Raw genomic sequence first — 12028 nt, forward strand, 5'->3', positions numbered from 1 at the left:
AACACTCCTAAATTACATTGCTAGTATGGATTGGAACTGCTTTAAGTGTTTTGTCAGTTTCAATACAAATGCAAGCTTGGAACACAATTTAATTTAATTATAATTTTTTATTGAACAGCAAAAACAGCACAGCACAAACATCGTATCCATATATAGTAACACATTAGCTTCTATGACTAATTTTCATTGTTTAGATTTAAAAATATTAGCAATAACATCAATATTTTTTTTTTCAATCAAACAGCATAACAGCAAGCATTACACTTTCTTGAAATATCAGCCTTAAATTGTGGCGAATCAATACTTCAGACTGCAGAAGCCCACATGGACCATAAGATATATTCTAGGTTTCAAAGAAAACTTCTGACATTCCCAAGCCTGATAAAACCAGAAGCAGTAGTTCTGCTCAAATTGGAAGAGAAAATCTTTGGAAGCCATCGTTTCCCCCCATGAGGATTAAGAATTTAAAGCTGTTTTTTCTGCAGTTTTCTTTCTGTTCTGAGGTACGGGACAGGTACTCTGTACAGTCTGACAAGCTATTGGTCGTCTGACAAGCTATTGGTCTTTGGTTGAAGTCCACTTAGGTGCCGTTACTTTAGGATACACCAGGCATTTGTCTAGGCTATCACACGTGTAAAATTACGGCAAAAATACAAATATTGTGATTTTCATACACAATTAAATACTTGAAACTGTAAATGGCAAATCTGCCAACACTTATACAAGTTTAAACATCAAAAAGTTAAATCGTATCAAGATACCTATAATCAAATACATAAAGGCACACACATTTATCAGGAATTTGTGCATTCAATACAAAGAGAAAAATATGAAAAGTATAAATTGAACATGGAAGTACAAAGACACAGAAGGTCAAATCTGAGTGTTCCAGTAAATCAAATAAAAAGAACACTGTAAAATAGATGGTATACAAGAAATAGAAATCTTACATAAATTCAAGACATCAGCAGGGCATAGGCACAGACAGCATAGCACAAGGCACAAGTAATAAAAAGACTCTTCAAGGTGTTTCTTTTACCTCACAACATCATGTTATTGTAATATCTTCAAAGGTTATATTAAAGACTGGAAAGAATTTAAAAAAAAAAAAAACACTCTTAAAATCAAAATGATAAGAGGAACAGCTTACACGAAATCACCAATTCTCACCTGTGAACGATTCTGAGTCTTCTCGAAAAACATAGCATCCTGAAAATTGAAATCACATTGTACTGTCAGTACTGTCAGCAATCAGACCATCTGCTGTCTAGAATTTAAAACAAAAATCAAACAAACTTACAATGAGGAAGCATGCACCAAGCATAACTGCTTTCATACGGACATCAAGGTCCATAGGAAATGTAATTCCAAAATGATCAGCATCTGTTAATGCCTCCCTCAAGATTCCAGCCCATTGTTTGTAAATTTTTCCAACTTCATGTTCACCATCTTTTGAGAGTACCTAGATTTAAAGTATGAGTTTCACTTGGTTACAGAGGTAATGATCAACCATTTGTGGTACACTGAGTAGAGTGCATACCTTAAATTCCACATCGGATCCACAAATACTGAGAGTACAGAAAGGGCCTTCAATCTTCAACACTACCTCATCATTATGGTCCTTTATAACAAACTTTGGTTTCAAGATACTCCATTCTTGTTCAATTTTGCCAATATGGTTGCCAGGAGGAGAGGAGACATCCATAGACTATGCATAAATCATAGAACAATATTTTGAACAAGATAGATGAAAATATGTCAATGACCAGGTGGCAACTAACTATTATTTACCTGTAGACAGCAAGGGAAGCAGCAAGAATCACAAGCAAGTGGGCGATTCAGGTGGATCACTTGATTGTCAAAGTTATCCAAAATTTTCATGTCAAACGGTCGAAGGGGACCACAACAATTTCTTGTCAGACAATCGTTGTCTTCAACAGCTTTGTAAACTTTCTGACCCACAGAGTTCTTTACTGTAAACTTGTTTTTAGTTTCAAACCCGGTCAGAGCTGCAAAGTAAACCAAGATTAATTTAATAATTTTATTTATAAATTATTTATAACACGTTTAGAGGCCTAAACTATTGATGCAATGCATAGTGCTCCACAGGCATATAATTTTACATACCTTCTAGAATCTCAACCTTTTGATGCACCAGGAGCTGATCAATCGATGTAAGGTATTCCAAACCTGGCGGGCACATTGGAATGCTGGACGGTAAACTCATCCAGCCATCTGCAAGAAGTTTCTTTATTAGATTTAATTGACTATAAGACAGATGAAGGGTAACAACGGGTAACGGGTAACATAGAACAGATCATTAAGGGGAAAGCCAAACCTTTGCTCGCTTTCAGTTAAAAAGCGGTGATAGGGGACATCAGATGATCCAGAAAGCCAGAAAAGGTCTGGTACTTCACACACAAATTTGTTAATTTTGCGCCACAAGCTTCTAATGCTTACTGCTTTTAAGCTAAATTTAATTTTCTTCGATGAAAAATAACTTTTACACCATTTTAACTTGTTGCTCTTTAAAGGTGAAGTTAATGGACAGTCACATGATCTGCCATGTACCAGAACACATTCTTTCATCTTAAGAAATTTTTAAAATTTAAGTACTGAAATATTCTTAACAGTAAAACAATAAGTTGGGTCGGAGTCAGCAACATTCACAACTCCAAATGTTTTGATTTGCCTTTGAAGTCACAGCTTATCTCACGACTGTTGCACCCAGCTTTCTCTACTCCTCCCCACTACCATGTGTACTCAAATTGTTATCTCTGGCAAAGAGAGATTACTGCTGCACCAACCCTCAAGATAGCAATATGCCTGAAGCTACCACTGCAACTACCAAAACCAGCAACATATATATATATCCAAAAGAAAGTTAGAAGTTATCAAGCAAAGATTTAACTGATACAAGCTGCTAAAAAAAAAGATACATGCACATGATATTTGTGTAAGTGCCATAGCATAGATGTACTTAAGTCATGACTATCTACCTCTCTTCAATTTGTGGCTTCTATATTAAGAAAAAAACTAGCTGAAGAAATTTCTACAATACATACCAGCATCTGGAGCTCCATGTGCTTGTGGTTGGGTTGTGATAGCCTGACCCCCTAAAGGGGCATACCCCTGACCTCCTGGTGGTGGATACGCCAGACCTCCCGGTGGAGGATACCCCTGACCCCCTGGTGGTGGATAAACCTGCCCAGGGGGAGGATATGCTTGACCTCCTTGTGGGATATATGTCTGACCTCCTGGTGTAGGATACTGAGGTGTGAAACTCATTGGTTGCCCATAACCACCTTAAAAGAATAGTATTTCAACCACATTTATTAATGATTTATAATTGATTATTCATTGAATAAAGTAAATAATGCAGAATTGTTTGTGATATCACTCAAGAGATAAAAATTTGAATTTAAATAATATCAAAAATGGAATATGCTGGCTTACCTGGTTGAGGATAAACTTGGCCTTCTCCAGGTTGGCCATATCCAGGGGTCGAGTAAGCAGGCTGAGGATATCCAGGTGGTGGAAGATTGAAGCCTGGCTGTTGAGGGGGTGGGTACGACATGCTGAATCTGAAAGAAGATAAGGATGGTAAATTAATCCAAACGAACCCTTTAAATATACCAGCTATTTATCATTATTTTAAGAAGAAAACACAGAGAAAATGGGAAAGGGGCGGAGAGCTCTAACAATAATAAAAATGGAATTTATTTTTTGAAATAAAATAGGGTGTCTAAAAACTAAGGAGAAACTTGAAGCAGATGGCAACATATATAAGGTTGGCTGCTATTTAAAATTTGTTGTTGTTAGTAGTGGGTGCGGTTTTAAAAAAAATAGTTGGTTAGGTTCTGTATCTCGTGACGTTCGCTACTATCACTACCGCCCCAATTACAACAGAAAATAATGTATGCAACAAGTTCTAATGGCAGAACCCAAAAACTGTCAAATTGCTACCTGTCACAAAAAATTTAACATGAGGTACCACAACGAACACTCAACACTTACTCTTTAAACAAAAAGGAATGAGAGGGAGGGGGGAGTAAAATCGACGCGTTTACGCCCACCCCTCTAGAGTTGGAAATGGAAGGGTGATGACGTTAGACTTTTGATGAAGGGTGAGTTGAGAGACTTGAGAACTCCTGGTTTACAGGGTGGAACCATAAGAACTAGGTGTCACTAGAGATGAAGTATAAGTATCTGAACGGAAAAAAATCAATGTAAAGTAAACTATGATGTCAATCATCTGTCTCAAGCAAAAGATGTAATGATAGCTTTTTTAATAAAAAAAAACAAAACATTGAACTTGTAAAAATTTGGCAGGTTGGCAAGATTGACTTTGAAAATAAGCTCTGATAAAACTGAATGAGTCAGACATCTTTTGCTTTGCTTTGTTGACATCACAAATGTGGTTGCCAACCTTTTACACTCAAAGATGTAAAGTCAATATTCGCCCCTAACTATGTACTAAACTTCCTCCCAAGACTGAGTTTCTATACCTCGCTGTAAATCAAAATTGCTGTGAGCGCCAACGTGAATGACAGGAGGAAATGAGAATGACAGTCGGTATGTTCAATGCTTCTGCGTTGCCTTATTGGAGAGGTCGGCATTTGCGATCCGTCCAACCGGGGCAGGCGAGAGCGGCGGAGCTCGCCGGAGGAGAGTGGAAGTGGAAGTGAAGTGGAGGGGCCGTCAGTATGTAGTCAGCCATGGCCATGACTTGAGTTAGCAAGATGGCGGTCCGCCGATGATGGCCTCAGCAGCGAGCGAGAGATGGCCACAAGCGAATTTTTATTGTACTTTGCGAGCCGCTGTCGGATTTTCAAGTTATTTTTGGAACAGTTTCCTCCAATACCGGCCATATAGCTGTTCTACACTAGTGCTATAGTGTGCGGCTTTGGTGTGCGTGGTTAGTGGTAGTGAAACAAAAGTACTCGTACGAAGAGGGGCCTACACTTTTGGATTACTGGCCCAAGTGCACATAACCAACAAATATAATGCGTGAATTTAAAGTGGTGGTGCTGGGCTCTGGTGGGGTCGGCAAGAGTGCCCTAACGGTGCAGTTCGTTTCGGGCTGCTTTATGGAAAAGTATGACCCGACCATCGAGGACTTCTACCGCAAGGAGATCGAGGTGGAGAACACCCCGTGCGTTCTGGAGATCCTGGACACAGCCGGGACCGAACAGTTCGCCAGCATGCGGGACCTGTATATCAAGAACGGGCAAGGCTTCGTCGTGGTGTACAGTCTGACAAACCACCAGACGTTCCAGGACATCAAGACCATGAAGGAGCTCATCACGAGGGTCAAGGGCACGGAACGGGTGCCGATCCTGCTCGTAGCCAACAAAGTGGACCTGGAGCACCAGCGGGAGGTGTCGACGGTCGAGGGGAACCACCTGGCGCAAATCTGGGGCTGCCCATTCCTCGAGGCTAGTGCCAAAAGCAGGACATATGTAAATGACGTGTTTGCCGAAATCGTACGCGAGATGAACTTTAATCCAGAGAAGGAAAAGAAAAGTTACTGTTGCTGCACAGTGCTTTAGTGTTTTTTTGTGATTACTATAGGACAAGATTTTTTATTTTATTATTTGTGCCAGCTCACACTATTTTTCAAGAAAGAAACGGTGTGTGTTCCTCGGTTTCTTAGCAGTTGTTAATTTTGTTGTCTGAAATGCATGTTGCGCCCGATGCAATCTACATGCTAGACCAAAACTAAGTTATTTAATTACACATGACACATGGCATGCTTCAAAATTTTTACAGTGATTCGATCTTTTTATCATGCTTGTCTAAAATAAAGGCACTATCAGTTGTACAGAGCTAGTTTTTGAATTTAATTGAGCTTACTAATTTCAAAGTCATTTATTTTATTCTGATTATTGATATAGCCAACAAGAACTGCTTTAGGCTTAGTGATAAGTTTTTAGACAGCATTTGGAACCAGCATACAATCCATCTTTACTTGGTGGTGCATCACATCATCTTATTATGTGGTGCTGCACAATTTTCTCTTTTATTGTTGACAAATGTATTTTTTTACCACAGTGTTTCATGGCCTATACATCTGCAGATTCAGTGCTGATATTTTGGAGGGAATCCAGAAACTTTGTGAATAACACATCCTTTTCTTTCTTCACCCTAAGTGTTATTTGTTGTCTGATGTCACAGGTTAATGTAAATATGTGTAAATCTGAAAGGTTCCATTTCTGATTGAGATCTATTCTATGCTACAGCTTAAGTTACCAGTAATGTATTGCCCTGCTGTCAAAGTCTGTTCAGTGATTGTTTCACTGCTCCTTTTGTTGGTTGCTGTGTTAATTTAATGAAAGCAGGGTGCAGTGACCATAAACACTTAGTTTAAGTTGGTGTTTTCAGATCAAATAGGAGCCGAGATTTAGGCCTAACTTTGTACACTTTTTGTACATTCTGTTAGATTCTGATCACATATCTGTATGAAGACATGTTTATCAGGTAAAGCATTCTGAAAGGCTGCAGGTTGACAGGCCCTGATTTTTATTTCATTAGATATCATGGTGAACTTTTGGTCATGTGAATTGTATATTTGCTATTGGTGCAAAAAATTGTTTTTATACAAATTCTAGGCATTCTAGGGTATTATATATATTTTTTTAATTGCCAATGTGAAAGACTTACAATGTAGCATTGTGTTGTGTGATGTGTCTACAACCTTTCGGGTGATGGCTTGTCCTTTTTAATGAGATGATCATTATTTTGGTTCTTTGCCTATGTGTAAAGAAATTAACCCTTTCAATTCTGTGATTGCCCTGTTAATCTGTGTGATCAGATTCTCTCAGGAAAGAAGTAGAAGTGGTCAAAATTTTTGTATGTACTTTTTCATGAAAAGTGTTATATCAGTGTGTGGATTGTTGATTAGCTTTTACTTGATATTTTAATCCACTCGCCATTTTTCTAAGCCTAATTGTGAATTTTGATTGTAAAAGTTATTTAAAAGCCATCACCCTGATCCAAACTTTCATCTTTTAATTTGTATAGCGAGATAAATTTTTTGTCCCTGGGGACCTGCATTTCATGTTGCATTTCATTCTGTTCTTTTGCCCTCAACTGACATTGTCCGGTTCCACTTACGTCATTTATAATACTCCAGGAGCTGCTGTTAGTCATAATCATTCTAGTGAAACAATTCCAATGTCCAGGCATGATATTTGATCTGTTTTCTTACTTCTATTTCAAGATTTCATTCATTTTGTCTCTGCTGATTACTGTTTTATGGTTGGTTAGACCTAACAGCATTAAAAGAGAAAATTAAAATGTAACGTTTTGGAATGTATGATTTCTAGATACTAGAATGAATCAGTGAGAGGCAGTAGTATTAGGTTTTGCTCAAAATCATTCTTTGAAGTGTTAAATTGTCGTGCATTGGAATGTGTTGAATGGAGTACCTGGGAAATGCTCTGATCCACTGCTATTACTTGAGTCAAGCATGTGGCATTTTATTGAAGTAGAGAGATGAAAAGTTAAGTGGGACTTGTGACATTGCTGATACGTTGGTGCTTTGTTTCTTTTTTTGTTTATTTTTTTAAAAGAAAGTTTTTATTACTTTAATGTTGAATAGTAAGAATTGTACATTACAGTTCTCAGTGTAATATTTTTTATTAGTGATACATATGTGTGAAACAAATGTACATATGATAAATTAGATAATTTTTGTGTATGATGAGATGATTTTTAACAAAAGTGTATTTAACAGTGACCTTTTGGGTAACTTTTTATACAGTGTCAATTTTGTAAGAAAGTGTCATTGCGAATCATGGATTAGTGTTGGTTGGTTTTCCTGAAGGTTGAGTTGAGCCTACAGTGTTGTGCAATAAGCCAACTTCAGTGTTAATCTGTGAGTGAACCGGGATCAAGACAGTTGTGATGGATAAGTTTCCTTGTGTGACAACTTTGGATATCATATCGCCAAATCAGGATTATCACTATATCAGGTATGCCTACTTCTTTAAAAAAAATATAAAAACTAAGACTATCTTGAGCGGTATTGTGAGGATATGTGGTTTTGTGAGCTTTCTCTAATGGTATAATGAAAAAGAGATTGAAGAGTCATGTCTATTATACTCAGTGTAGCCAACTATGATGGCTGTGTAGTGTGTCCAAAGCTTTGTTCCATGTACATATTTTTCAGAGGGAATAAAGTTTTCCATCTGTATATGTAGCTTTCTCTTTCATTTTTCCAACTTTATACCTAGTAGAATACAGGTAAATCAAACAAAGTGAGTTTTTTTAAAGGAACTGATTTGTTTAATTTCAATTCTAATCAATGCGAGATTGTGTCTTTGTTTTATAGTTTAGGAAAAACCTACAAAACGAGTTGAGCTCTCTCACTGCAAGGATCCCTCTGGCAAGTTAAATCCGCTATACACGTGCCCTTTTAAATAATATTTACGAATTGAAATGGATCTCTTCTCTCATTCAATAGGCATGTGATTTAGAGATGAACCTCTGAAGCACTAACAGCGCTAGCTAGCGCCAGCGAATGAACGTCTCACAAGAAGGGGGAGAAAGGTGGGGATTTCTCTAGACACTGCGAGCCAAGCTGAACCGAACCGACCTTCGCAAGCTGTGGCGGCGCAGTCTGGGAGAAGAGAGTGGGGGAGGGAACGGTGGGAGCAGCTGAGAGCCTCCCGCGCCGCGCGCCCCACCAGCAGCAGTGTGCCCGCAGGACCCCGGCACACCGCTGAAATACAGAGTTGTTTTTATTAAAGCATATTTTATCTCTCCGATGCTAAAGTGCTTGACGAAATAGTTGAGAGGTCATGTACAACCCAAAAATGTATTTGGGGCTTGTGCCTATTAGTAAAACAATGTTAAGACGGGTGCTAAGGCTTGAAGTCTTTTTAAACGCCAGAATAAGCCAGTATAGTTTCGAGCACCTACTTGACGTCTGTGCCTGTATTTTCGCACGAAATAGACGCCGTTTTGGTCCGAAAATAGACCGCAATGTCTATTCGACCCCGATTGGATTGTTTCTGGCTGGAAGTGTGCTTTAATCTGTTTTACTATCTGTATCGATTTATTATATTTAAAATAACGGGATTTTAGGGGTCCCTTCACCGAGGCCTGCCGGCAGCATGCCGCTGGCTGGCTGGTGCAGCAGCCGGCCCCGGCCCACGCACAGAGGCACGCAGGCGGGCGGGGCTGTGTACGCAGAGTAGGGCTGCTGGGCTTGAGGGTGACGAGGACAGCACGGCAGCCGCGAACGCAGCCGAGCGGGACGCGGGCCGGCGAGGAGGGAGCGCTCCGACATGTGTCCTGGCGGGCGGGCCGTAGTGGGCTGGCGCTGTGGTTCTACACGGCGAGAGAGAAGAGGAGGTCTGCGTGAGCCCCCGCGATTACACCCCCTGAGTTGGGCCCAGCGACATGCTTCTCTGAAGATCCAACAGAGTACACTGCAAACTGTGTATAACATATGCATGGGCATGCACACTTAATGGGACGTTTGCATAAGTGCTCCGACCCAAAATGAGTTTTTCGTTTGCGGTGTGTGCTTTCGGATTGCCATATTGGTTCGCGGGAGCACATGTGTTTGTAAACTGTAAACGTGAGAGTAATTTTTCTCATTCAAATTTGACGTGTTTTTACATCGTCCAGATGTCTGCTTCGCTCAATGAGAGTGACTGTACCCGTATCACGAAAACATATCGCTAAATTAGTCATCTTGCACAAGATCATTCTCAAAGAGTCATCTGAATGACTCTAAAGGAGCGATATCATGCAATATCACTGTTTAAGAGGTGTTTCTTCGCTTTCCACTGTAAAAAATAATGTTAACAGTGAATTTGTTGTTGAACGGCTTTTGTCGTTGTACAGCAATTTACTGTCTACATGCACATGATCTCTGTAGATGCACACGAAAAGTCCTACCCCAGTGCGAACTGCAATATCGAATCGACGTCGACATTGTTCATTGTTTTGCAGGCGAAAATGACGCCGATTTGACGAAATCCAAATTCGACGTATATATTGCATTTCTCACTGGGCTATGCAAAACCAAGCAGTGTGATGTGTACTTACAGATGGGAAGAGTCTAGAGCACAAGCTGAAGGCAAGGTGAATGAAGGGCTCGTTGGTAAGCTTGTCAATGGGCTTTTCGCGGCTTTTCGCTGCGTGGCCGCTGCGTCAGCTGACAGGTGACGTAATTGGACCGACTGCTGTTGGCTGCGCGGACCGCGCCGCGGTCGCGATGCCTTGAAGTGGCCGGTGATCCATTCACCGTCATCTGTGGCTAAATGAGCCTGGTGCGGGGGCGGGCGGGACGGTCGGGATGGCGATAAGAGAGGCGAAGGAGAGAGTGAGAGTAACACACCAAGTGATGACTGCGGGCTAACTGCACGATGAGCGCGAGTCCTTGGTTTCCAATGGTTTTTGTTTATTTTCAAGGACGGTCGTTTGAAGATCCTTTGGGACAATTTTCAGGTGAGTGTCCGCGGGGCACCCCTGGGGGAATTCCCCCCTCCTCTCCAGCAGCCTCCCGTGCCCTCCCTCGGGGCAATTCTCAGGGGAGTGTCCCGAGGGAGCTTCAAACGACCGTATTTGAAAATGAACAAAAACCACAGGAAAACGGCTTTTTTCCAAGGACCGTCCTTGAATCCTCCAGATGGTCCTTGAAAATTGAAAAAAACATCCTTGCTAAACAAATACTCTCACTCACTGTGTGTAGGGAGTTGAACCGGGTCGCGCAAGGTAAATCCCGTGTACGTATCCAGCAGGTTGGCGACTTAAGTCATTGAAATTCGACGCACTCTTTTATCACTCTCTGTCCCTCTGTTGGTCCACCGAGTAGCTGTATGGACCCACGAGCGTTGAGTCCATTCCAGACCACAAACCATGGAGTTACCCGGTGACTTCCCACCTTGCTTGTCACTTTCCTGCTGGACACTACCCGGAATTTACAGTGTAGAGAAGCCCACCCCACCTGGCTTGTCATGTCCCTTTACTGCGTCGCGTCCGCCCCCTCTGCACTGCTAGGGGGTCGCGCGTTATTCACGGAGTTCACTGTTTTAAAAAAATCAGCACTTCTCAAAGAATTTGTTATTGTGACGAAATAATAAAGATCCCAGCACTCTTTGTGATTAAAAAGATATATTACTTACAATACAATATATTTTGTAATATTTACAAAATATGTTGTTCTCGTAAAATATCGTAACCTTGTTCGTCAAGTAGATTTAAAGTCACTCGCAGTGCTTGTAAATTTGCAATTTTGTTTTTTTCCCCTGTACTTTGGTACAACAATTTCTCACAGTGCATCGTAACGCTGAAGGGGAGGTAGGGGTAGCGTAGGAACTTAGAGGGTATGCCTTTAGATGAATTCACCAGCCCTAGCGAGGGGAGAGGCTAGAGGCTGTTGACGCTCCGGCCGCACCACTCCCCGCCACGCCACGACCGCCATTCTGGTATACAAAGGAAACGGCCGCAGCGAGAGGAGCTTGGCGGCAGCAGCAGCCAAGGGTGGCGACCCCACAGCCCAGTTAAGCCCCATCAGAAGACCTTCAACGCGAGCGAGCTGCCACCACAACACCCGAGAGGTAAGGTGAAAGGAGTGGAGGGAGAGCAGAGGGTGAGGAGGTCAAGAGGGGCGTCGCGCGCTCCCTCCCTGCCCCCGCTTTGCCATTTCGCCCTTTCGATGACACGCACGCCCTCCCCCATTCCCCCTCATGTGCTTTCCTCCCCCTCTCTCATTTCTTTCGTGTGCGTTTTATATAATAGCCTTTCACTGCGAGACAATATGTCGAACTTTGCCCGAGGTGCCGTGTGCCACGTTGCCTCTGTTGAGGAACAATTGGAAGATCATGTCAAAATAACGGGCAGTTCAGTTCTTAAATCCTTTCATCTTTTCTTTTATTGTTTTGTCAAGAGGTTCGAAAAAGTGCATTTTAACTGATCGTAACATGTATAGCATCCGACGTCGGTCATTTCACGGTAATTTTTATTTAAGCCGAGCTAAAACATGTTTTTTCGAATCTATTGCCAAACCGAT

The 12028-nt window shown here is 41.3% G+C and overlaps 2 protein-coding genes across 5 annotated transcripts; one reads left to right on the forward strand and one right to left on the reverse strand.

Moving 5' to 3' along the window:
- Positions 1-87: 87 nt before the first annotated feature.
- LOC113204596 (phospholipid scramblase 1) lies at positions 88-4657 on the reverse strand. Of its 4 annotated transcripts, none has more exons than XM_052264779.1 (9): positions 4509-4657; positions 3457-3584; positions 3066-3305; positions 2128-2235; positions 1792-2009; positions 1541-1708; positions 1301-1462; positions 1171-1209; positions 88-1086 (listed from the first exon to the last, which is right to left on the reverse strand). In XM_052264779.1, exons 2-9 carry the CDS (start codon positions 3575-3577, stop codon positions 1075-1077), a joined length of 1068 nt encoding a protein of 355 aa, XP_052120739.1. In that variant the 5' UTR covers positions 3578-3584; positions 4509-4657; the 3' UTR covers positions 88-1074. The 4 variants fall into 4 exon arrangements, with proteins under 4 accessions (XP_052120739.1, XP_026275603.1, XP_026275604.1 ...); XM_026419818.2 differs by lacking the exon at positions 4509-4657 and adding an exon at positions 4018-4188; XM_026419819.2 differs by lacking the exon at positions 4509-4657 and adding an exon at positions 3967-4060.
- Positions 4658-4689: 32 nt separating this feature from the next.
- On the forward strand, positions 4690-8197 carry LOC113204598 (ras-related protein Rap-2c). The gene has a single exon (XM_026419823.2). It carries the CDS (start codon positions 5007-5009, stop codon positions 5550-5552), a length of 546 nt encoding a protein of 181 aa, XP_026275608.1. The 5' UTR covers positions 4690-5006; the 3' UTR covers positions 5553-8197.
- The last annotated feature ends 3831 nt before the right edge of the window (positions 8198-12028 follow it).

Source organism: Frankliniella occidentalis, unplaced genomic scaffold (assembly GCF_000697945.3).
Source record: "Frankliniella occidentalis isolate FOCC.00 unplaced genomic scaffold, Focc_3.1 Scaffold21, whole genome shotgun sequence".
Classification (NCBI taxonomy): domain Eukaryota; kingdom Metazoa; phylum Arthropoda; class Insecta; order Thysanoptera; family Thripidae; genus Frankliniella; species Frankliniella occidentalis.